At 51.4% G+C, this 26,266-nt stretch overlaps 1 protein-coding gene across 11 annotated transcripts in view; it reads right to left on the bottom strand.

Moving 5' to 3' along the window:
- The window catches only part of ZBTB40 (zinc finger and BTB domain containing 40), a 48,092-nt gene extending 29,788 nt beyond the window's left edge, over positions 1–18,304 (bottom strand). For 4 of the 11 annotated variants that reach the window (XR_008469509.1, XR_008469510.1, XR_008469508.1 and 1 more), the window contains exons 1-5: positions 11,059–14,864; positions 10,086–10,876; positions 9,321–9,454; positions 2,161–2,356; positions 1,488–1,630 (exon numbers count right to left, since the gene is read on the bottom strand). Coding sequence is in view for 7 of the 11 variants with exons in the window: in XM_054222482.1 (XP_054078457.1) it covers positions 1,488–1,630; positions 2,161–2,356; positions 9,321–9,454; positions 10,086–10,815 (1,203 nt within the window). In the remaining 4 variants the exon portion in view is untranslated. Of the gene's footprint in view, positions 1–1,487; positions 1,631–2,160; positions 2,357–9,320; positions 9,455–10,085; positions 10,877–11,058; positions 14,867–18,185 lie in introns of those variants that run through there. The other 7 variants (XM_054222483.1, XM_054222484.1, XM_054222485.1 and 4 more) reach the window with 7 other exon arrangements.
- Between the last annotated feature and the right edge of the window lie 7,962 nt (positions 18,305–26,266).

Here is a 26,266-nt window from a genome sequence, read left to right as displayed (position 1 = left end):
TCCTGAAGCATATGATGATGCAATTAAAGGCTCTACCCTGTGCCCACGGAGCACGATTATGATGGCAGAATGGTTTGGGTTTGTTGTTGGGTTTTTTTCCAATGGGAAGGGAGATATAAAATGGCTGCGCTTCAACCACCTAATTCCATGAACACACAAAAAAAACACGAGTGCAGGGAAAGGGTGCAGCCTTTAAAGAAAGGCCGTACTGCAACACGAACAAGCATATATGAAAAATCCTAATCTCCCTACTGCTGATGCAGCTTTCGTGGCTCACAGCTTGGCCCCAGGCATCCCTGTGCAGGTCTCTGCTGACAGCCGCAATGTCCCCAGCAGATGCCGAGTCCTTTGCTGCATTCACATGTTGCCTTCTCCTCTCACCTCCCCATTCCAGGCTCAGCCGTGCTGCTTTTGGAGGGGAAAATTCATCAGCCACCAGTCACGCCATAGCCTGTGATGACAAGGTGGATGCCTCTGTTGGCAGCACCTTCCCTGGCCCTCCCGCACCGAGCTGCACCCATACCCAGGGACGGTCCAGGGCGGACACTTGGTCAGGATCACATGCAAGCGAGCAAGACATTATTAAGGGACTTACGAGACGGGCAGAGGTTCTCAGCCCATCTGTCGTGGCTCTGGTCAGGCTCACTCAGACAGAAAGCAGCCATCATTCACGCCACCGAGCACAACAGTACTTTCCACTCGCTATAATCCTGCGTCAGGGGAACTAACTCATGTGACAGACTAGGACAGGAGGGCGGCAAGCTGTGTACTGAACGCAGCGTGCTAGGGCACCCTGCAAGTTTCAGCTGCACAGGCACGGTATAGGCAGCTCCCCCCAGGTTACATGCACTATTTTGTCCTTAGGGCTTCTACAAACCAGCACACACAATGCAATTGCTTACAGGAAAGCAACAGCCCTCCCCACCAACCACCACATTCAACACATCAAAAAAAACCCCCAATTTAAAATAAACCAGTCAGTGGATGTGCTACTCTTACGGGCAACTGTGTGATAAGAGTTAAAGAAAAGAGTTAAAGCCGGGAGAGTCAGCTGAAAGGTAAGCTGATGACCCGAGGACAGAACAGTTGACAGGCAGCACAGAGGTATTAGTGGTTCTGCTGAAACCACACTCCACTACAGAGCCTTCTCTGGGCCCACAAAAAGGCATTCTTGTGGCCTACGAGGGAGATCAGGCGCCTCCTCTGTCCCAGGCTCCGCTTGCAGGGGCGGTCTGACACTGTGTCAGGCAATGTTCATCCTGGTCTTGAGGTTGCCTTTGCAGATCAGCTTTCACTATTCCCATAGTTCGGCGCAGAAGAACCTGAGACAACACGCATGCGTAGTCCGGGCTGTGCAAAGGGGAGGTGACACGGCCAGGTGAGGCCAGAACATCACTTGGCAAACCACGCGGTGAGGCAGTGCCTCGCAGACACACGCACACACGCCCCCTCGCCCACAGAGTTTTCCTTATTTCAGATTTTTTTACCCGCTTCTCCAAGGCAGTCAGGAATCCCTCTTCTGCCGCCTCCAGGAACTCTACAATGGGGCTCAGCTGTGTCACGCTCTGGATCAGCTCCTCCCTGTGTCCCAGCAAGCGAGCGGTCAGCGTCTCTCCCTCGTCTGTGCTCTCTGGGGAGAAAAAGATTTCAGAAACACAAGAGAAGAAACAACTCAGTCTGAAGGAACTGACAGGCTCCTGAAGCGAGTGAGACTCTGTGAAAGATCTAAGTGAATAGTAAAGCTCATCCCAAGCACAAGCAGCAGACGAAAACCACTTTACTATTCTCTTTAAACTCTATGAAAGGAAAACGTCTCATTTATCTAACAGAGCACAAAGCCATAAAGCAAGCTGGAGGTTAACACCAGGTTTGCAAGGCCACTGCTTTGTGTCGGCCTCAAGTAAGAAAGGAGCTTTCAGTCCTGAGGCTCAGCCATGCTCTGACCCACGCTGGCTGCGCAGCCATCGATCCACCCTCCAGGCAGCAACGGGGAGAGCCCTGCGCTGCCTGCACCCCGCTGCCGCGGGACGGAAACACTCCAGGATCTTGGCCAGCCTGCAAAAACCTCCTGCATTCACGTAAGGATACAGGGTTTCTGGAGATCTGCTTTGCCTCTAAGGCTGCCCACTCACTTTGCAGAGGCTGCACCCACTTCCCTACCTGTTTGCTGCAGGGCTTCTCCACTGCCCCCTTCCCCCTCCAGCAAAGCCGCTCTCAGCTTGGGGTTTGCATCTTGAAACAGCCTCAGTAGAGACACGAGGGTCTGAGCAGCCAGGGTCTGCGCATCCTTCACTTTGCTCAGCAGCTTCTTGAACACTGACTGCTCCCCCGTCTCTGCCAGGCAGCTGGCCACAGCCTACAACAGAACAGGCAAACGCAAGGGTGGTTTTGATAAGAGAGTCAACTGCCCCGTACAAACCAATGCAAAAAAGTGGAGTCCTGGAGGTTTTGTTCAGGGGCCAAAAAAAATTAAACAAACAAAAAAAACCCTCCACCACCCGCCCCCCCCCCCCGCCCCCCCGACAGAAGCCGAGCTGGCTCTCAGAAAAGACCCTGCACCGAGCTCCTGCAGCGAGCACTGCCTGCCAGCTCTCCTCTCTACAGCCCGTCCCACAAACCGGAGCTGGTTTTATCACCAAACACTTCTCTTCATTCCTTTCCCTAACAGCCGAATGTCAGTAAGTCAAAGGGACCTCATAAAACATGGTTTAAAGACCATCATTTCAGAAGCCCAAGGCCAGGGCAAGGCATACTAGATTTCACTGCAGGAGAAACCGCTTGCACAGAAAGCGGAGAGCATTTTAAGTGTGACCTTCCGGAATCCCTGTCCCCAGGTCACAGTGGAGCTGCATCTCCTAAAGAAAGATTTGGAGAGGAGGCACACAAGCACCGAGTGTCGTGGGCTCTCAGCACACCCGGCAATCGCGCCCAGAGCACCAAAATCCACTCCACTGACCCGAAACAGCAACCAGAGGCAAGCGTGCCTGTGCAGTTATGGAAATAAGAGGAAAAGAAATAAGCTGTAACTCTTGCTCCCATTTCCCTGGAGCCCTTTAACGCTGTAAATATTGCCCCTGAAGACACACAATCCCCAGCTCTCCAGGAGAGATGCCAGCCTTTCAGAGCAGGCGTCCTTTATTAGAGGCTCCAGGGATGCTATAAAAGTACCTTTGAAGTGGAGAGCTTAGCCCAGCTCCAGAGAGAGCGGCCATTTTCTGCTGTCATTGTCATTTTTATTTCTATGATAAAAAGGCTGAATGCAACTGCTTGGGGCCGCACCAGGGGGACTTGCTTTTCCTAGCAGGTGTAAATGGTCATATATTAGGGGCAGCGTGACAGCGCAATGACCTATTGCAGAGAGTATCCACAGAGGGGAAGCTGCAGGAGTCCCAGCTCTTACCCGCTAACGGCATTTTTCCTGCCGAACAGAGAGACGTGGACATGAAGGGCTCTGTTATAAAGGAAGAAAGGAGATGCCGCACACGTGCTGAAGAACAAACTTAAAGGTATTTTTTTTTTTTTAAATGCAAACATTAATTTGTAATGAGACTTGATAACCAGATCATGTTTGTTCTCAAGGTTTGCGTGCCCAGCACCTTCCACATCAAAACGGTCGTGTAAAAGACAAAATATCTTGACTCTCACCATCCTAAAGGTGCTCAGCACCCTGCCAAACACATGTTTTCACCGACATGGATGAAAAGTATCTTGCATTGTCACAATACTTTTTCAATTTTTTTTTTTTTTAATTAAAATCAGAACAGCATTGCTAGCCAGAGCATCCCTTCCTCAGTGTGTGGCTTTGGCTAATGGAAATGAGTTTTCAGAAATCGAAAGGCTCTGCTATTTATAGTCTCTTTCTGGAAGACCTTTCCTTGGACACATTGCTCAGTGGGAACAACAGCCTTTTCGCATTGTTTTGAAAAGAGCACACAGTGCATTTTAGACTTCATTTGAAGCACTAACAATTCCCAAAGATCATGGGGAAAAAAAAAAAAAAAAAAGAGAAATACTGATATTAGCTGGAATCCCAGCTTCCACTTAGTCATAATGTGCCCAGGCATTACAGCCTGATCCATTAGGCTTCCACAGCCTGGGACACTTGTAAAACCCTTCATGGCCAAATTGGCACAAATTAGCACACATCCGGCTTCCAGACTGGAGGAAGAGCTGGGATCTCTGAGCAGGGAATCCTGCTCTCCAAGATCTGGCTTCAGCTAGAGCTGCGCCACCAAATAGGTTCTATGTCCACTGAGAAGTTGGTTCCCGGTTGGAGGGTGTCAGTTCCGGTGGCCACAACACTAACAACTCAGTGGCTCAGTACCGCTATGGTCAAATACCACAAAACAGCCCTCCCAGTTTATCTCAAACCTCCCCATACCCACGGCAGCTCCAAGGCAAGCTCCGAACAGGAATCTCTGCAGGTAACACTGCAAGAGGTGGGTCACTTATCTGCATATCATCTCCACATCTTCCATATTTTTCCATATCTCTTTCTTAACACAATAAATTTCTACACTGCGGTGTCCCTTTGGCCCACCGTCCTGCTCTACCCCGTTGCTCCTTATTATTTCCTGCTCCTTACAACATACCGTGCTGGAAGAGGTAGCTCGTGCAGAGCCACAACCTGCTTTTGAAAGGTGCAAGAGCTGAGTTAGTGCTGTGTCCTCCCAGCCAGACACTCATCTCCCTCCTCACACCAACGCACAACATTCCTGGTAAGCCAGTGCTTCCAAGGCCTCCACCTCCCTCTCCAACATGATCGTGAGACTGAGGTTGGGACAGGGATGCTGGAGGAGCATCTGGTGGCCAGCCCTGCAGGGAGCGACCCTGAGCCTGGGCTGGGCTGAACTCAAGTGGTGTGGCAACCTGAGCGATGTCCCGGCACCCAGAGAGGACCTCAACCAGATGGGCAAGTAACGCACATCCCACCTGAGCATCTGATGACCCGTAACTGAGACTAAAGAGGGACGTGGGGAGAGAGGGAGGGCAGAGCAGGGCAGCCACTAGCCCAGCTGGCCACTAGCCTCTTCCCTGCAGGTAGGCAAGCAGGGTTATAGATTTTCATGCCTTATCCACTCTCCCGTTCCCACATGAGAGCACATCTTAGCAAAAACCCACTTTAGTGACTATTACTGAAAGATATCTCTCAAGTGTTGGCTTTAGAGTGGATGGAAGCATCCAAAGGGTGGTGCGGAGGGATCTGCAAGAGACAGTCTGAAAGCCATGGGGTTCCGGGTGACAGAAGCAGCTAGCTCCCTTCAGATCCCTCCCTCGCAAGCCGAGGCACATTCAGTTACAAGACTCAGCCCTCAACATGGTCAATCCTGTGCCAGCACCTCAACGCCACTTCCATTCCCCAAGGAGAGCTGCACTGGCCATCCAGTGAGCTGCAAAGTCCCTGACCGCAGAAGGCTGGGCATCTCGGGGAAACTTCCAAAAACATAACCATCAGCTGTCTGTGAACGCAGGCTGCTTTGGGTTTTTTCCCTGGTTAATTTTTAATGTCTATAAGGTGAAGAAAATAGAAAAAAAACCAACAACTGGGAACCTGCCCAGACAGAGCCCCTGCCCACAGGGTCAGTGGCACGGACAGCACAGGGACTGGATGTACACGTCTGGACCACAGAGAAGCTCATAGGCTATGACTGCACCGTGAAGTCAATCAGCTATCACTGCGCAAACAATAATCAGTGAAAAAACAGGCTCCTGCATCTGGTTCAGAAATCAGAAGTGCTTTTTATTCCAGCCTGCATTTGTACGGGAGTGATGAAGCAGCCCCCAGTACCAGCAAGGCTCCGTGAGAACCCTGACCCCTGCGTGCTCCACACAACAGGAACAAAAGCTCAGCCCAAACTTCCACACAAGTACACCAGAACAGGGGCAGAGGCGGGGGGGAAGTTCTCCAGCTCTGTCATCACGAAATAAAACCCTCACAACCCATCACTCCTAATCAGGATGCAGAAGATAACGGGAAATTTCTTTCTTCTGCCGCATCCAGAAATCCCTGCAGCTGGAAACGAAGGACGACAATAATTGGACAGGCCTATAGGCAATGGAAATGATCCACAAGCACAGTGACATTTATTCTACGTGGGAGAATCAACGCTCCCCCACTTCATGTGAACCCAGCAGTAGAGGGAACAAATGAGCTGTGCAATAATTTGAATTGAGTTTCTCTAAGAGAGCACAGGAAGATAAGACTTGACACCAGCAAAGCTTTTCTACGCTTCCCCAAATTACTGCAATTTCAGTCTTGTTCTCATTTCCAAGCAGGTTTCATCCAGGCCAGAACCAAATTAGATAGGAATAGTTTATGTGAGATACACAGAGAGACTCTAAAACAAAAACAACCCCAAAAATCACATCTCCCTACACAGAAAAGCAACACATCTGCATTTTTCAGCCCAGGAAGCAGAACACACAACATCAAGCTTAGAGAGAAGCAACAACTCTCACAAAAGCAAGCCCTGCACCACAAACTTCCTTAGGGAAAAACCCCACAGACTAACGAACCTCCACTGGAGGCAGCAGGAAATAAGGCAGCAGCACCGGAGGGGAGCAGAAAGGAGCACGGCGGGGAACAAGGTACCCACGTGGGTACAAACTCATGAGCAAAGAACAGAAACACAGAGGCTATGTCCAAGGCAAAACACCACTGAAACCAGAGACGCCTAAACACCAGGACAGCCTCAGCGTCAACAGGCAGGTTTGCAAAAACCCCACGAACACCCACAAGCCCCCACGCTGTCCAGGCTTTGCTCTCCAAACCACATCGCTGCTTGCCTATGGAGATAGGCCACCTACAAAAGGCTCCGAGCAGAAGGACGTGCGCGAGGGCCAGGAGATCTCCCCGGCGGCAGGGCAAGCACACCCAGCAAGGCTGCCCAGTGCAAACAGCACCTCCGTGGCTTCCAGCCCCACTTTTACTTGCCCCAAGGCACCTAAGAGACTTCAAGCAAGTAACTAACAAAATAATAAAAAAAAAAGGGGGGGGGGGGGGAGGGGGGAGGAAAAAAATAAAATCCATTGACGTCTACCATTGGCATAATCTCAGCCTTAATTACACATCCTGAGCTGGGCTCTTTGGAGCTGGACTTGCACTTGAAGCATGACATTAAAAACACATCCCTGTGTTTCCCCTGAAGAAAACACCAGGCCCTTGTGGGAAAAAGCTATTCTGTCTGCTGGAAACAGAGCCCAGGCTCGGTGCTGGTGCCCATAGGTCCTGCTTGTCTCAGAGGGGAGCTCAGAGAGGGACAGATCTGGCGGAGCCCCTGCTTACGCCAGGCTGCAGTCTGTCCGCCCCGCTGCCCTGGGGCTGACGCTTTTCATGCTTGTCACAGCCGAGGAGTGATTTTTCGGGAAGGCTTAAAGAAAATCCATTTCTCATTTATTCAGTGTTTATTTATAGCTGCAGAAAAATTGTCCAGCCGCTGTTTTGCAGTCAGACACCCAAACTGTCTCCAAGCTCCACAACCTCTCACTCAGCTCCTGCTGCAACAGCTCATTTGGGAGCACAAAGGGCTGGGCACAGGTCTGCGAACCTCACCTGCTGGGTCTTGGAGGTGCTGAGGAAACATGAAACAAGAGTCACTGCAAAGTAATAGAAAATGGGGCTGTTATGCAGAGCAGAGGCAAGGCAGCATGCCTGCCTGGGCACTCTGCTGGTGCGGTTCTGCCCTGAGAGGCAGCACGGGCCGGCAAGGGAAAGGAACATCGGCATGGGTGATGCCTGCTGGCACGGGTGCATGGAGCTGCCAAATCCCTTCTGGCAGTGCCCATCCACATCACACAACACCTTCCCCAGCTCTGCTCCAATTGACAAGGTGCAGAATAGGTAAAAACCTTAAACCGAGCATATTTTTTTCATCAGAGCAACAAACAAACATACAAAAACCTAACTCTTCTCAAGGTGCGCAGGCATGCTAAGAGCAACGTACGCACAGGTGCTTGTCAGCCTGACCAGGCTTGGGCTTGCTACTACAAACACAAATAGGACCCACATCTCCCTCCTAAAGCCCCAGAGATGTTAAGGTGAACACCATCAGGAGGGTCAGCAGCTGAGGGAACATGTGCTTCCTTCCGTGAACATTAAAAAGCTCATCAGAAAATGAACCTGCACTCTGTGACTCAAGGGAGCTCTCCTCCCTGCTGTCATATGTTTTTGGTTTGTATTTTTTCTAATAAACATGTTGCCTTGGGTTTTTAAAAGCAGAATGCCATGACGGCCAAAACATCCTATGTCCCATGGTCATACTGGTACTGCAGGGACCAAGCCACTTGAACCCAGACAGCTTCCCAGCCAGCACGCACATGGGGACCTAGACAGCATCGCAGCCTCCCAACCTAGGGAATAGCATTTCTTGGCTTCAAAAGGTCAGCTCACCACGGAGCCACCGAAGAGCCGGCAATAAAACAGTCACATTCTCATTTTTCCACATACAGTAAAGGCATGGGCAGGGCAGTTCATGCAGCTTGGTATGAAAAACGTTCTATCAGAAACAGCCGGGGTGAGGAGAGCAAGCACAGTCCCATCCTCACTCCACAGTGGCCAGAGGTTTTTCCGCAGCCCCCACAATCACGCAGCAGCGTGTGGCCAGCATGAGTGCCCGCCCCAACCTGTCACAATCACTTGCAAGCTCCGTGTTCTCCTGCACCATTGCCACGCCGATATGGACGTACCCTGCTGTTTCTGTGGTGGCTTTCAGCCGGTACGACAGCTGGTATCTGGCTACCATTGTTCAGAGCCCAGAGTATCCTTCAGCATTAACCAAGCAGCAGACTCGAATATCCCCTCCAACAGTAACTCGAGCATCATTCATCAGCGACAACTGCTTTTAAAGCGGCACATCGCCAGGAGAAGTGCTTTGGAGTGGCACCCGTAACCCCCCCATAAGGCCCCCCACGAGCAGCCTGCCATACGCAGAGTGAAGCACATGCTCCGCAGCAAGCCCTTGCCGAGGGCTCGGGAAGTCTATTTTGGGATCTCATATGTCAGTCATTCACAAGTCGATACAGTTCCCAAAGCAAATGCCATAACAGAAGGAGAGAAATCAGTGCTGGAGCTCTCCTACAACACAACAAAGATGTCTTCAGGGCAGGACATATATTTCTTTACCCACATGCACGAGCAGCTTGATCTTACAGATGCTTCTCTCCAGGGGGTTGCTCAGGTGGGCATGTGTTGCCCTTCAACCAGCCGGGTACCAGATCCCCAGTTGCCCATGAAACAATTTCCTAAACAGGGAACAAACTATTCTAGCCCTCAGCAGGGTGAAGAAAAAACTTGTATCATTTACCCAAGTAAACACACCTACCTCCTTTTGAGAGGCATCAATTTCTCCGCACTCTTCTAGTCTTTTCAGCACAGCTCGGGCATCAGAAAGGGCCTCAGAGAAAATACTTTCATATCGAAGAAAGAAATCCAGTTTACAGCTTTTGCTCTCTGCTGCTGTGTGAGAGAAACAAGATGAGTTATTTGCTAATTGAAGGGATTCACTGAAAGCATGATGTGATTGAAAGGCATCAGTTTGTAACCAGCACATTGGCTATAATAGGGAAACTGTGAATCACAAATCCCTTCTAAAGGTATCACGCAGCCTGGAGGGAAAACCAACAGTTTATTTAACACCAGTTATAAATGGAACATTTATTTTAAACCCAGTACAGCCTCTGTTTTCCTCCCATGCTGAACAGGAGTTTAAAGGATAAGGTAGCATTAGCAGGCAACTCTGTTCACTTACTGTCATACAGATTGCCTTTCCATCTCACGTCCTGCACTAACGCAGATCCCCCCGTATGCCAGGTGCAATCACATCCATGGGTAAGAAAAGTTTTGCTCACTGGGGTTCTGGTAAAGTGAGCATTCTGTTGAGAAGGAAGGAACTACAAAGGCCCAAGGGAGCATTGCACAGTGCCAAAGGAAGAAAGTGCCTGCAGAAAAGGGGTACTTGTTGGTGCCGCTCCAGGGCAAACGAAAAAGAACACGACACAGAGGAAAAGATCCCCCGTATGAGGAACAAGGTGAGTCAATGCAGTTGCAAATAAGAGGCAACGCTGCACCCAGACCTGTAAAGTCTCACCTAAATCCCTCGGTCCTCCTTTCACCTGCGGCGGCTCAGCAAGCTCCTCTTCTGCACTGCCATCCCGCTCGGCACGGGCAGGCTGATGAGGACAAGAGCGTGAATCCTCCCAGAGGGATCTGGAGTCACTCGGCATCGCATCCTGGTGAACCCAGCTGTGATTCATGGTAAGTTCCTGGCCAGGAGGAGAAACATCTGCTTCCATTTCTGCTTCTACAGGGCCAGGAGAAGGGGAAACTGCCTGAGGGAGGAGGATATCTGGTTTTCCTTCAGCAGGTTTTTCAGACTGAGGCAGGTCATTAGCTTCAGCATGGTTTCCAGATGAGTCTGATGCCTGGTCGGAGACTTCTCTCACTACCGGGTCCTGAGTTGAACAGCTGATGAGGTCCCTGAGGAGGTTTTTGCAACAAACAGCCACATCAAACATCTGCAGACTATCTGCCACAGAGATTGCTTTGGTGAAATTGTGTTTCCCCAGTGGGAGTTTGCCACTATACATCATCTCCAGCAAGAGTGCAAACTCCTCTGGGGTCACCACGGAAGCATCAATGGAGATGGTGTCTGTGCTGTCCAACAAGGATTTAAAAAGCAGGCTGGCAGCAGCCAAAACCACCTTGTGTGCTCTGAAGTGAACATTCCCAATGAAGATGGTGCAATCACAGAACTGCTGCTCTTTGCAGAGAGCGTACAGCTGCTGCAGCAGCTGCTTGCTGTAACTGGGAAGCTCCATGGCACCAGAGTCTCCTGGCCTCCTCTCGCTGTGCTCTCCACACTGCTTTCACAAAGCCCAGCTAGTGAAAAAACAAAGGATCCCGTTAGCAATTTGCTCAGATGATGCCAAGAGAGAAAGAAAGAGCAAGCAAAAATTACTCTTCAGTTTACACCTCCTAGTAGCTTCCTCTGCTGCAGTTCAGCAGTTACAGCAAGAAGAGGCCCCCTTCTGAACTCTCACTCCCCAAATTCAGCAACTTACCCCATTAGAGCTGAAGGGTCTAGATACTGTTGCAATAGAAGTACTTCAGAAGGAGCTTGAAGATGAGTACTGAGTCCCAGGAGCTATAAAAGGGAGAAGAAACTCCCTGACGTGCCCCTGGCAGAGCTGAAGGAGGTATGAATGCTCTTCAGGTCAGGCACCGATGCTGAATTCGGGAGCTGGTTTCTGAAAGGGCAGGTGGGGAAGCAGTGCAGGAGGACCTGTTCAAACCAGCTACCAAACACAGAGAATCCGAGGTGTTGGTTTAGACCTGCAAAGCACTAAGTGGTTTGGGACCAGTTAATTTTCTCCCCACATCAGTGCTAAGATTAGCAGGGGCAAGTGAGCATTGGAGATCGAGGTCTGCTGGCAGGTGGGGGCTTCAGCACCTCCCTTCTCAGCACACCACGGCCCTAACTCGTTGATTTACAAGTCCTTTCCTCCCCAGCTATAATTTCTTGCAGAAGTCCACAGCCCTAATCCCGTTTACCAGAACCTCCTTTTTTCCCCCGCACCGTTGCGGGAGGCAGTACAGATAGGACATCTGCCAACAGAATTTTTATCAGCAGGATATCTGGAGTTTTTATCTAAACTAGACAAGATAAAGATGTTACTGCCTTGTCTACACACTAGGACGTCCAACACCAGTGCTGGCAACGATGCTGAAACAAAACAGCATGAGCACCAGAGGAAGAGCACCTGGATGGACACAATTTGCATAACCTTCAGCTGCTTAACATCTTTGCACCCAGCTTATTACTCTCTTGTAGAGAGCAGGAGTAATATTGCCTATCATCTGGGCAGGAGCTTTAACGAGCTGAGGCTCATACACCACCTTGAAGCGCCGCCTCGCACGGAAGCAGGCTCAGAGCAACTCCCAGCTTGCACCAAATTGCAAGTGGTGAGCAGACACTGGGCACAGGTTGAGCTGGCATCTCGCTCCTGGAAGGTGCTGGCCCCTCTGGAGTTCAGACTTTGTGGGAAGCAGGACCTCCTGCCCACAGGGAGACAGGACCCCAGCTGTCCTTCTGTGTGACACTGCCTGCGGTGGCTGCGGGAAGACAGGAGGAGCCAAGAGCCATCACTTCATACCAAAGCTACAGCCAGCTGAGCAACTGGTTGGTGGATACCACCTGCGCATGGGAGCTCTCCTGCTCAGCCAAGAGCCCCTCCGTGCTTTAAAGACAAAGTACTATGTAACTTGCTTTTCAATCATCGGGATAAGATCACAGATGGTTTTGACATCATCTCAAAGCAGAGATGTCATGCTCTCCATCTGAATACCTTTGAAGCGAGAGCACAGGGTGAGTGGGTGGGTGGGTCCTTTTCTGGGAGGCAGGGAAACCTAAGCAGTTCCTGATAGCCCACCCTCCTGCTTCCCAGGAGCCAGAGCTTCTCTGGGCACATTGCTACCAAGGGCCGTCTGGTCTGCAGCTCATCTCTGCTACATTGCAAGTACCAGATCCACAGGGCCAGCCACCTGCACTTCCAGCCAATTAAACACGCGGGCTCTGCTATCCTCCCACGCCGCTGTAAATCACAAGTAACCAAGCTGCCATCAGCGGAGTTGCTGCTGGTCGTGGGAGAAGAAAGAGACCCGTTTCTTTTGCCAGACTCAATGTAATAGCGGTTTTAGTCCACCCACTCCTTCCCTAGAGCTGAAGGACTTCCAGTATCTGAGATGAAATTGGGTCTGCTGGTTAAATAATAATAGCTGTGGCTCTTCCTACGAAAGGACAAGCAGGAAACATCAATGTCCTGGAAGAGATGCCTGCTCACTTTGCCATGAATAGCCTTCTGCATAAAACCTATCGCTTCCACTGTGGCAAGTTGGAAGAAGCAGCAGCGCCGTCTGCTCCCTCTATTCCTGGCAAGATATAAAAGATATATTTGCCCATGACAGCTCAAAACAGTGAAACTCTAAGCAGCCTAGCAGCACCTCCCCGTCTTTATTACAGCAACTCAGAGCCCTGGAAAATGTGTCCTGAGCAATTAGGTCAGACATATTTGTTTAAATACATTTTACCTCTTTAACTATAGATAGGGACCCAAAGATCCAGTACTGCCAAAGAGAACAGACTTTTTTATTTTTAAGGAGGGGTGATGGCCAAGACCATTCTCAAGGCAATTGCCCCCTACTTAGAACACAGGTCAGGCTTTTCTTCAAAGCCTATGGCAGAAGGGACCACCAGCAGCAATCTGATTTCTCATCCGTGACTGCCTCCTAGATTTCCAGACTCAGTAACTGGGGCTTGGCTCAAGCCTCTCTTCCAGCAAGGTGCCCAGTCATGATAAGAACTGATTTTTAGGGGGAGGACCCTCCACTGCCATAGTTATTCCAACTCTTAAATTACCTGCCTCATTTCTTACCTGAATTTCTCTAGCTTCACCTCCCAGCCTCAGCACTCATCTTCTACATGGCTTTTGGGATGTTTGGCAGGGGGACTGGGCTGAACTGGGAATCTCTCCGAGAGCAGGCAACACACCTCAGCAGTGACGAGTGCTTACAGGGCACGAGCCATCTGCCTCTGCCAGCACCACTGGTAAGAAAAAGCCATTCACAACTTTTTCAGCTTAAAGCTGCTTCTCTCATTCTCTTTGGAGGCAGGCTCTCTGGGGACTTCTTGTGAATATCAAACTTAAGGCAAAATATGGTTTACATGGGCTGCTTCTGCGACCTCTGACACCTGAGCCACACAGGCACTGCCCTCTTCCAAAATATCATCTCGAGTCAGAAGGAGGGACAGAGGAGACAGAAATACTTGCTCATCTTAGCTGCACAACAAACAGGCTTTGCAAAATGAAACTTTTGAGGAACGTCAGGGGACATCTTAAGCCTTGTCTTGCCAGCTTCCCAGGGAGAACACGAAGGTGGCTTAGGAGTTTTCATTCCACTGGCTTCCAGTGAGACTGCGAAGTCAATCAATGTGAGACAAATTTCCAAAAGTGCACAGAATTCATAATGCTTTACTTAACTACATGTCAATAGATGTCCTCCTGTCGGCCTTAGGCAGCAGTTATCACCTGTGACTGCTCTCAGGACACCCACTTCAGCAAAGAAGCCCCTTCTTCTGAACCTCACAAGTATGGGAGGTCCCGAAAGCGTCTGCAGCAAACACTACCCTCCACCATCCAGTTCCAGCTCTTTCTTCGTTTTCCCAGGTACTCCTGTCCTCATACACTTCCACAGTTTAAGGGGATGGTGTATTTTTCTTTAAGCTACATTACAACATGAAAAGGATATGTTGATGGCAACAATGCCTCTTCAAAGAGGAGGAAAGAAGGAACACCCAATTCTATCTACAGAACTCAAAAGGAGTTTCCAAATTAAATTACTTCCCTTCATTATTCATGGAATTACTTTGATCTATATTCAACAGATTCAAAAGCCATCCACGTCACTAGGTTCATCAAAAGATAATTGAAATTTAGGACCGAGCACTTTAGCAATTAGACGCGACCGAGATAGGTGTTCCAACGATGCACAGATGAGACCAACCCTCCCTCACAGTTACGAGGCTGCCGCAGTATCTCACATGATCAGAAAGCCCAGGACAAGGCACAGAAAGAATTTAAATGCCTCCGTGGCCTTAGCAAAAAGATTCTGTATGCCCCTCACTTCCATAATTAAGGGCTTTTACAAGGTGCTGGTCAACACACCTGCTGGCATTAATAAAATAATGCCAAAAGCTCCTTCCTGCATTGATTAGTAGCATCTCAGTGGCCAGCATGAGACGTGTTCCATGCCTGAAATTACTCCTTGGGATGCACATGGAGAGGCTTTTTAGCTTTCAAAAAAAAAAAAAAAATATTGCTGCACCGCCAAGAAATTAAGCAATACCATCACAGCTTTTTAAAGGCACAAACCCACAGCCTTGCGCTCCCTCTGCTGCCAGCACAGTGCTGTGCACCGCAATGCACGGACGGATAATGACGCTTCCTAAAAGCAGCCTGTATACCTGCTGCAAAAGTAGAAAAAAACCAATTCCTATTCAAGCTCTAAAAAAGCTAAAACAAAGCAGGCAGAAGCAAATAAAGTGGATAGAAAGAGATAAGCAAAATGGAAGAATACAGCTTCTCTGTAATTCTGTCTGAAGTAAATGCCGCTTCTGTTAGAGCAGACCTGGGGGTCTCACAGGAACAGCCCAACCACCCTCCTGTTCCCAGCACTCTCAGCTTTCTGCTCAAGGGAGCTAAAACCCAAAGTGGTCACTGAAGCAAGAGCAGGTCCCAGCCCAGGAAGGCTCCCTGCCCCTGCGAGAGGAGCTCACCCCACCTCTACCCATTTTGCACTTTATTCAAAGACTCATTTCAAAAGACTCATGTAAATCGGTAAATGCAGCAGGACAGAAAGCCGAGATGCGTTCTCTCGTGTTCCTTGGCCCTGCAGTCCCTCAGGTACGACAGCAGCCTCCAAGCAATGGGCTTTTCAGCTCTGAGGAGTTAAGGACAGTGACAGCCTTAAATCAGAATCTGAATACTTTTTGTGTGTGTTTACCAGTTTCCTGTTTTCTTGTTACTAAGATGATGACCTTACAAAAAGGGTTACTGGAAAGCCAGAAAATCACGTACTGCAATTCAATTTTCTTACCTCTCCCACCAAAAGTAATTCAGTCTTTGTAGTGCTGAAAGAGGCTGAGGGGTCATTACCTTTCTCTGGGGTGTTCCAGAGGGCCAGAGCAGGCAGCTCTCCCAGAGGATAATGTAAAATCCAGTACGGGGAGCCAGGGCACACCAATTTGTTTTTCAATCTATTTTATTTCAGTTCAAAGCATCAGTGCAGACAGATAAAAGGGGAAAATAAGCAACACTTTGACTAAATTCAACGCTCTGCGGTCTCTAAAGGCAGCAGAATATACCTCTCAAAAACACACAACACTTTGGCTATCTGTCTGCACTGATGCTCTGAATGGAAATATAATAGATTGAAAAACAAATAGGTATGCTCCAACTCTTAACAGCAAGTTTTCCATTACTCTTCAAAGCGAGGGCTGCTGCCTGTGCCTCCTGGAATAGGGCTGCCCCAAGGAGAGCACAAAATCACGCAGTGGGAAACCAGCACAAGCCCAAAGCGACAGCCAAAGTTTGCCCCAGTCTCTGCTTGTCCATGTCATTCACGCTTTAAGTGTTCTTGGGCATGGTGAGACATTTTGCAGGTTGCCATAATGTCCTCAAAAAACAGAAGCTGGACATCTGAGCTCCTGTTTGCCAGGTAGGTTTACATCAGAGAAGACCGCATGTTGTCGTTTATTAGTGGCTTCTTTATTTAAAAAACAACAACAACAAAACACTACTTTGACCAGCTTTTGCAATCCATTTTGCTGACAGCAGAAGTGCAGAAGACATTTATTACACCCAAAAGCAGACAAGGTACAACACAGCCGTAAGGTACCTTCATCCAAAGGCCTCTTCAAGCACAAAGGGGAAAAAAAAAGCTTTTAAATGACACTTCTCAAGTGTGGTCAGCCCAAAATGGGGACAGATTCCCACAGACCTGTTAGTAAAGTACACAAAATTACTCCAAGCTAAATCTATCAAGATAGCAAGCCAGGAAGCACCTGAACTTCCACCACTGTCACCTCCTCCTTCAGGCCTCCACAGCCTTGAAAATCCATTAAGGCAAAAGGACCCACAACAACTCTTCAAACACGAGTGCAGCTGCTTTACAACACAGAGAGAGGAGGATGCAGCAATGTAAAAGCCTTAACGGCACTTACCCAGGAAGCCAACTCGCTTCCCCCATCTCCTAGAAGATTTCTGTAACCGCTGAGCTGCGGTCTGGGTGACAACAGGCACATTCTCAGCACCTTGTTTAAGCAGTGTGTTGTGGCAGTTACCTCAAAATATACTGGAGAGATGAACCAAGAGCGAATGAGCAGGGCACAGGGGGTGGGGTGACAGCTGGGAGAGGACCGCCGTTCCGGTCTGTACTCCAACAGCCTGCTCCTGCATCGCTCTGTCCTTGGACCCGGGTTTGAAACACAAGTTCCTCCTCAAACACAAGATACTTGGTACATCTGAATCAAACCCCTGCAGAATCATGCTGCCTTATGTCATCACTGGGCCAATAAATCAGGTGTGCCAGCCTTCCGGTCCCCCAGAGAAGAAATTACCCCCAAGACTCACCTACAAGCCTGTCTCTCCCTGGGGAGGAGATGGGTTTTATTGACTCAGACCCACCTCAGCACATTTCCATAATAAATCTAATACAACCTGGGAACAAGCTGCTACTGAACGGGGCAGCCCTGCTCCTCCTCCGCAGCTCTGTCGAGCTGGTGATCACACAAAAAACTGAATCAGACCACTGATTTTTTGGCAGAGCGCAAAAAAAAACCCTATTTATTTGTCTCTTGATGGGTCAGTCTTCCAACAATCATCTCGGTGAACAGACATATTAGCGTTCCAAAGAAAGGAGAGGAATCTGCTACGGCAAAACGCATGGAAGTGCAAGATAATTCCCTTCCATGCCTGCCTGGAGAGATTCACAGCTTCTGCCCAAGCAGGGAACACAGCTCAGGGGCCCTACAGTGCATCTAATGAAGAACATCTTTGGGGGGGCAGTGGTACCCAGGTGACAGGCTCACTGGTAGAGCGGAAATTCTAGTGGAAGAATCTTTGGTTTATAGGTGTAGGCTGCAAAAGAAATGAGCCGTGCCGTATTTTCCACGGCAGCGATGCAATCAGCCAGCTCCCTTCGGCAGGAGGGACACGGGCAGTGGTGTAAAAGAGAGGCACCACAATCCGCCGCGTTTTCGCCCGCCGCCCCCGCCGCGCAGCAGCCGTCAAGCACACCCTGATTTAACACACCGCTCCCGGGGGGATCCACCTCCCGGCTACTCTGCAGGCCGGGGCAGCCCGCAGAGCTCCCTTCAGCCGCCCTCAAAGGCTTGGTGAGAGCCGGTGGCTCCCCGCGCGCAAGGACGGGCGCTCCTGGTCCCTGCCCCGGAGGAGACGCACCGCCCCGCGCGGGCCCCCGCACCGGGTTTAGCGCTAAGGGAGGGAGGGTGGCCGGGCCAGGCCCCGGCAGGGCGGGCCAGGGACGGAACCTGGGCCCCCTCAGGGCCGTCCCGCAGCGGATGGGCCGAGCGAGGCGGGCCGGGCCCAGCCGCCCCCGTCGCCATGGTTACCTTTATTGGGAGCGGGGCGGCGGACACGGCGCGCGGCGGCGGCGGGAACAATAAAGCTTCAACAACAGCCGCCCCTCCCCTCCGCGGCGCGGGGCGGCCCCGCCGCCATCTTGAAGCCGTGACGGGGGGGCGAAGCGGGGTGGCTGGGCATGCGCAGGGCTCTGACAGACGCAGCCCGGGCCTGTCCCCGTCCCCGCCCGGCTGCCTCAGGCGACCACGGAGCCCCGCGGTTAATAAAACATCCTCCTCCCGGGGCAGAGCCGGGGCTGCGTGCTGAGGAGGGCGGCGGCGGGGCACGGGCCGTGGGTGAGCCGCCCGGTGGTGGGGGGCGGCCGGCTGCGAGGCGCCGGCCGGGCTGAGGAGGAGGGTTCCCAGGCAGGAGCCGAGGCTGCTGCTGGGTCACTCACCCGTGGGCCTGGGCCACGCTGGGCTTCCAGAAAGAAGGTTGCGGAGGCGCCGGCGGTGGGAGGGGAGCGGGGCAGAGGGATGCAGTCCTGGTCCCGATGGCCTTCTGCTCCATCAGCCACGTGCCATCACTAGCCCTTGGCTTCACAGCACACCGCGGGCACGACTGCCTGCTCCTTACCAGTGGCCATCTCACCACTGCCATGGTCTTGTACACCTCCCCAGCCGCCCTGAGGGCAGCCTCGCCAGCTAGCTTGCAGCCCAGCTCATGGGGGCCCTGGGGAGCCCACCTGGGCCACCAGCATGAATCATTGGGGGTGCAGACAGTCCAGCAGGGACCCCTGGGGTGGCTGGGTGTCCCCGGGCAATGCGAGGGGCGTCGGAGCTGCCAGATGCTGAAGGCCACTGTGCATTTCAAGGTGCTGTGCGTTAGTGCGTAGGGCAGGACATGGGGTGGGAACATGCCGCCCTCGCTGAGCCTTTGTGTGGGCAACCTGCGCTCAGGGCAGAGGCCATGAGACCCCAATTTGTATTTCTGTACAGACGCACCTGGCAAAGATCCTCATTCCTCCCTGGGACCTCAGTGTGTTTATGTTCCCCCTCTCTGTCAGTAATCTGACGCAGCCTGTAGCTCACGCAGGGCCTCTGGGTGCATTTCATTTCAGCTCTGAGAGCTTCCAAATGGCCACGGAAAGCAAGACTTGCCCGGCCACCAAGTGTCCCTGCTCGCCATTGTACCCTGGCCGGCAAAGATGTGATCCCTTACCGGGGTTACATTCTGCTTTTCTTAACCGAACAGTTGTGCAGTGCCAATGTGCACACCTCAAAACTGCTGTTTCCTTTGCCCGCAGCTCTGGGAAAGTTTTCTGTGACTCACGTCATTGTGGAAGCAGAAAGATTTTGGCCATATTTTGCATGAAAAAAAAATAATATATCGCCGGACAGTGCAGGGGGCGGCAAATTCAGGCATTGCCGTTTGTATGCCCAGGCTTGGAAGGGGGCTATCTGCTGCCATCTACTGATGGACTGAGGGGGAAGCCTAATGAGCCGACTCATTTGCATAAACAAGTGCTAATTTCGGGATGAATGCATGGAGGTGGGGAGAATGATATCCTTGGCTATGAGGGTTTGACACCAGGCTGTGTGTGAGCTGCTGGAGAGCAGCAGGCAGGCCTGGGATTGTGGGTCCTGGCGACTGTCAAACCCTCTCCACAGGGAGGTGGATGAAATTTTGGGGCGGGCGTGTGGCTGGGCAGATCAGCTTGCAAACAAATGGGTATTAATTAGAAATCCACAATGTCGTGATGAGACCTGCTCTGTCCTGGATCCTCTGCGCTCTGCCAGGGAAATGCCTTTTGGCTGGGATCCTCAGCCGTGAGTGGCACAGCCAGGTATTCTGGCCATTAGAATAGAAATGGCATCGCAGCAGCAGGTTTCAAGGTCATTTTTGGTGGATGCAAGAAAAGCAGGACAGGTCATTTTCTTGCGGAGGTGTGGAGAGAGGTTCCTGGGGGACCTGCACAGACTACGGTCCTTTGCCAGTCTCCTGCAACTAGTTGTCTCTGTTACAGCTGCCAGTTCCCCCTCCACCAGTTTTCTCATAAGTGCTCCTATTTGTGTGCTGAAGAATTCCCCGTGAAAAAGCACTGGACCCAGATCTGGTTGTTTTTATCCCCAGGCTGGTGATGGTCAAAGCAGGTTGATGCTGAAGCCCTGAGAAGTCACTGGTGTCTGATGCGCTGTGGCTGCTGACAGCAGCTGACCTGAAGATGATGGCCAGGCTGTGTCAGATGAAAAACCTGCTCCCCATCTGCCACAAGGAGAAGCTGGCACTTGCCAAGGAGCATCGGTGAGACGAAGGGCAAGCGAGCTCTGCCCGCTACACTAGAATGACCATGCTCATCACTGTCAGACCTGCTCCGGCTGACAGGGTCATCTCATGGTTTCTGAGGCAGCGATGAGCCACAGCAGAGAAGCTCTGCATTGCAGTAGGTGCCTTCTCCAGAGCAGCAAAACCTTTCCTGCAAAGTCTAGGGTGGCACGGAAAAGCCCTGATGCCTCCAGTACCTTGAGAATTGGTCCTTGGAGAAGGAACTTGCAACACCGGCACTAAAATGGGTCTAGTGGGGCATGAGGATTTGGCTCCATGTTGGTGAGCCTGCCTGTATAGCGTCTGCTTTGGCTTTGTGTTGTGGTAGTTCCAGCAAACACCTCCAGCAGGCACCTGTTTTTCACCAGGATCAGAGAGAGGAGAAGGCTGAACAACCACCACTGCCCAGGTCAAGGCAGTGCAGCAAAAGGTGACAAAAAGGTGGCTCTGCTGAAACCTGCTCTGGAGCCAAAATTGCTGTTTGCTTGGCAGTGTCTGTGATTCAAGGTGGACTGGTGGGATGATGGCAGCCTGCTGAGAGAGCAGCTACGGTCTCCTGCTTTGGAGGTGATGGCTGGTGGTGTACGGAGACATCAGGACAGTAGCGTGATGAGAAGTGACGGAAGAGAACAACAAACATGCCTTCAGAGAAGCTAGGCAGGCTTTCCTCCAAGGGCTGAAAGTAATGTGGTCAGAGTGGGCGGTCCCATGATACTCTGGCAACAGGGACAAAAACTGATTCCCAAGTTTCCTTCCCCATCTGTTTCTATCCCCTCTGCTGCTTAACTCAATGGGTTTTGGGGCCACATGGTGTAAATCAAACCAATGCCATGATCCAGGCTAAGAGTAGCCTGGAAGGGTGAGGAAGGAAAGGGTGAGGAAACGGGGGACAAAACCAGTGTCCCAATATACCTTTGTCAGTTCCCATCACAGTAACATCCTGTTGTCCTTTGGAAACGTCTTAATTCTTGTACAGCAAGTACTGGTGGGTGGAGGTGTACCATTTGAATGTTTTCTCTCCCCAAAGTGTAGGACTGTGGGATAAAGCTCCACCAGGTCACCCTCCAGGGAACCAGCAGGTGAGCTGTTTTTGAGTTCACCATCGTGCCAGGGATCACTTGTGTGTTGCACAGAAGAGCTCAGATGAGCATGTACAGTGTCTTCAGCTCCTGTTGTCTCACTGGGAGCAGGCAGAGGTCTCTTGTTCCCTGAAAGAGCCCCTCTCGCTGAGGCGCAGCCCACTGACGGAGCAAGGACTGCCCTGCCTTGCTGTGCCAAAACTGTCTCCACACAGCTTGGAAAGCTCACAGCAGGGAGTCAGATGGGGTGAAGCACAACCTCCCCTCCAAAGCTGGGACACTGAGACTCAGTCCTCTCCTCTCCAGAGGAGGTCACGTCTTCTGAAGGGACGGGTCCAGAGGTCTGGCTGGGTGGGATCATTCCAGGGGTCAAATCCAAACCACCCCGTTTTCACAAGCTTTTGACGCGTGCGTCTTTTCCAGGCGACACAGACCACGGGTCTGCTTTGGGTGCTCTTGGAGCATCTCGTGGTGACAGCTGGGCCGTCACATGTCGCAGGGGGACAGAAATAAGAAAGGGGGGTGCAGCCGTTTCGGCTTAGCACAGGCAGGGACAGCAGCGAGCCAAGCTCAAGGCCATGCAACCACACCTTTCACCTCCTAGTTCATAATTTCTCCTCTGCACGGCAGCCTGGGTGGTAGCAAGGCTCCATCACTGGCTTGCGGCTTCTCCTCTGAGCACTTGAGGGCACTGTTGGAGTTTGGAAAGAGGCAGATCTCTGGGGTGAAAGGTTTGTTTCATGTCACACCATGCAGAGGCACATCAGTTTGCAAGGACTCTGGCGTCCACTGGAAGCCTTGCTGTTCATAGGGGTTTATAACGCCCCGTCTCAGGCAAAACCTTTCGCAGAAAATATCGAGTGATGGAGGCTTCTTTTATCTTCCTTCTGTAAGCATTTCGCCCTTCCATGTTTTTAATCCCAAAGCTTCTCTCTTGAGGGTCTGATTTCAGGGAAAGGGGTGGGCTGCACAGTCAGTTCTTGAAGGGAAGCAGTGAGTTTGGTAACATGGGAATACACTTCACCTGCACAGACACTAGAAGTTTCCAAAGTGCTGTTGAGGCAAGGACTTGCAGCCTGACCATGTGCGAACACAAATCTCGTCACTCCTGGTATCGACCTCCAAGGGAGCCCATGGAGCAGGCTGTGCTCCGGGGTCAATGCTGCAGCGGCTCAGCAGGACTGCACACAGCACTCCGCTGGGAAGCTGTGCCAGAATAATTATTTACATGTGCTGGCATAAAGTAATTACTAATGGAGCAGAACACCATGCACAGCCCCTCCGAGCTGTCCCAGAGGAGACACTGGGAGTTACCAAGCAAAGTGCACTCTCGTGTACCAAACTTCAGATCTCCTCCCACCCCAGTCCTTCCCCCTCCTCCCAGGGGAGCAGCTGCTTCATGGCAGAGGAGTCTGTCCCCCTTTTGCCCCATCCTCTTGCCTCTGCCAGCACATTCCAGGGTTGTACTCCGAGACTGTAAGTTGCCCTGTTATTCAAGCTCTACTGCCCTCCAGACTCAGTCTGATGAGGTCTTTAGGGGAAGGGGACATTCACATTAAGAAGCAGGGACTGTAAATGGGTTTGGAGTATTTCACTGCTGTGTTTCTCCAGCCAAACTGAATTTTCACTGAATTTCAGGCCCACTGGCACCCAGACTGGCTTCCTAATGCCCTCTTGTAGTTTCTTGTTCACCAGCTTCCTTGGCTTTTGGCTTCATTGCTTTTGATTGCGATGATTCCCAAGGGGGACCATCTCCTTGATATTTGCCATTCCTGCTCCCTTCCGTGTGGTACGTGGGGAAGGATGTCTTGTGTCCAGGTTCCACAGGATGCCAGACTGTGCCCACTTCGTTCCTGAGTGTGGTGGCCCAGCGTCTGAGCAGAACACATTGAGAACATCAGGCTTTACAAAGTGCATCTTCAGTGCTGCTTCACCTTCTCCATCAGATTTCTGATTTGAATGGCAGCTAGAAAGTCTGGTTCCTGGGCTCTGTGGTTGCTATTGCAGCAGTTGCGTATCTGTGATCCATTACTAAATATGATCAGGTTTCCAGTCTTTTCACGGACAGGTTGGAGTTTCAGGAGGCTGCAGAGATTCCTTTCAGGATGGGGCATAGCACTTGTCTTCAGCAGAGCATCAATATCCAGCCCTGGCACCACTCCAGGCATGCCTTCATCCTCAACTCAGCGTGCCTAGGCATCTGTCCATGATGTCAGCTCTTCAGTCCCCTGGTATTAGTGCCTGGCCTGTTTTAAGCAAACTCCCACCCTAAATGTGGCCCAGAACTCACCCCTCACCTGCTGGTAGGAGCTGCTGGTATCTGGCACGCTGATTTTCCATGATTTCATCAACTTTGCTGTACAAATTATTGTCCTGTCTCAGTACCCGCTTCTGTTGGGATCTTTGTAACATCCCTTGAGCTGTTCCTTCCAGCCGTGCCAGTGCTGTAACAAGCTGAAGGACTGCAGATCCTTCTGCGTGCGTGGTGCAAGGTAAGCCCAGCTCAACTCACTTGAACTCTTTTTTTCAGAGCTGATCTCCAAAGCTCCTCAATAGGGGCTTCTTCGTGGTGACCGGGGATCGCTCAGAGTATGCGCTGCAGTGAGCTGGTAGGCTCAGCAGCTCCTTTTCTGTTGGAGAACAACCTCCTTCCTCTCCGCAGATGCTCTGTTAGCAAAGCAGCATGCTTCTGGCGTGGCAGGATTCCTGCTCCCAGATCCGCAAGCCGCAGACTGCGCTGGACGCTGAGCGCAGAGCAGTTCCTCCACTGCCACCCAGAGCCACACATTTTTCTGTCCACTCTATTCCCTTGTGCCCATTGTACATCGCGCTCAGCCAGCGTGTCTCAAACACCAGCAGCTACCACCCATTATCGATCATTTCTCGTAACTGTTAGTCTTGTGACATTTCTTCTGTGTTAGGTCTGCTTCTCTCACCATCTCCCCCACATGTTCCGCTTTACTGCCTCTGCAGGCGCATGCTGATGCAGGGTTCCTCGCACCAGAATCAAGTATCTATTTCTTCTCCCGTGTCTTGGCTTTAGGTAAAAAACAGTATCTCCGTACTCTCATTTTTTCTGGTGACAGCACCCATCAACACCTCTCTCAGCTGTTGTAGTGCTTCAAACACCATTCCTGGGCTGAAGAGTCTGTTCTTCCAGAAATCATATCCCCATTTAGATAATAAAGGGTTTTCCTTTCATTTTCCTGTCTTTACTCCTGGTGGCCAGCTCTGCACACAGCCTGTTTTTCCTTCCATGCATGTGCACGGGTTTGTCTGCAATCCAGCATCCCCGGTGGTCTGGGTGCCTCCATGTTGTCCGTTTGCTCTGTTTCTAGGTGCTGATTTGTTTTCCTATTAATCTCACTCCCTCCCTTGCTGCAACTCTCCCTAGACTGACCGCTGCCAACATGTTTCATGTATCATGTGCTGCGTAATAACACAGGGGAAGGGGACTCCATGCCTGTAACCCGGTTCTCTGGAAGAGCTATTTCCAGAGGTGGCAGGTGCTGGCGGGGCTCCAGCCACACGCTACCCTGCTGACTTAGCTGCTCTCCCTCCAAACTGCCCCCTGTGGCACATGTGCCTCTGCACGTCCCAACCCAGTTGCTGCATGGACCATGTTCCTGCGGGGGCAGAGACTCCCGCCAGTCCCCTTTTTGGCCCTCAGCGCACACAGGCGGCTGCACCCCAGTGCCTGCTGCCGGCTGGGAGCAGAGAGCACGCTCGGCTTTCCCGCCACCATGATTCGCTGGAGGAGCAGGGGATGGAGACTCCTGCAGTCCCCTGATGGTGCCAAGGTAGTGCCACAGTCTGGCTCATGGGCTCCTTTCCAGCCAGCAGCGTTGAGCTGCAGAACAGAGAAAGGCTTGATGTTGTCCATCACTCAGCCACACAGGTAAATCTGTGCCCCGTGCACCTGCCTGGGAAGCATCCTGCTTCCAGGCCTCTGTCACAGAGGAGTAGTGCCCCAAACACTTCCAAAGGGTCCTTTCTCATGGACTGGGACCTGTCCTGTGGTGGGATCAATGAAGGCTGAGTAGGAGAGGTCCTGATGACTGGCATCTAGCAAGGTGGGACCTATCCCCAGCTCATGCAGGCAGCCCATATGCCATCTCTTGGGTATCCCAGTCCAAATGCCAGACAGGACCTTTTGGGAAGCAGTGTTGCAGAAGAGGCGTTTTTATCAGGGAAGATCAGTTTATGGAGTTGCTGGTAATCATCTCTCCATCCTCATGCCACAGCTTGTTGTCCCTGCCATCTGCTGACACATTTGTTTGTGCTAAAGACCGAGCCACGGAGATGACTTGGGGGTTAAATATAACCCCCATCTGCTTTCTACTGCAGTCCACAGTCAGCTGGATGGGAACAGTGGAGGGGTGGCAAGGCATGAGAGGAAGGAGAGAAATTATTAAAATCATCTTTGTCACCCAAGAAAACGTGCTGCGTTACTCCGGCTGTGGTGAGAGGGGGCAGGGGGACTGCCAGCCAGTCTGGTAGGAAGGGACAGCCATCTTGATGAGGACTGGGCAAGTACTGTGTTTGCTGGCTGAGTGGTGGCCTGGAAAACTGCAATCCAGAAAATGCAGTTCACGTTGACCCCAAATGGTTATTTCTTTGCAGTTTTCCTTATTGGCTCAAATGTTGTTTGTGTCCATCAAAGCTGACGCACTGACCTCCAGACTCTTCTCCGCGTGGGCAGGACAGGCTCCTGGGAGGAGGAAAGC

This window comes from Rissa tridactyla, chromosome 16, assembly GCF_028500815.1.
Source record: "Rissa tridactyla isolate bRisTri1 chromosome 16, bRisTri1.patW.cur.20221130, whole genome shotgun sequence".
NCBI classification, from domain to species: Eukaryota; Metazoa; Chordata; class Aves; order Charadriiformes; family Laridae; genus Rissa; species Rissa tridactyla.
The sequence above is the reverse complement of the archived record's forward strand: the minus strand, read 5'-3'. Positions and strand labels throughout refer to the sequence as shown.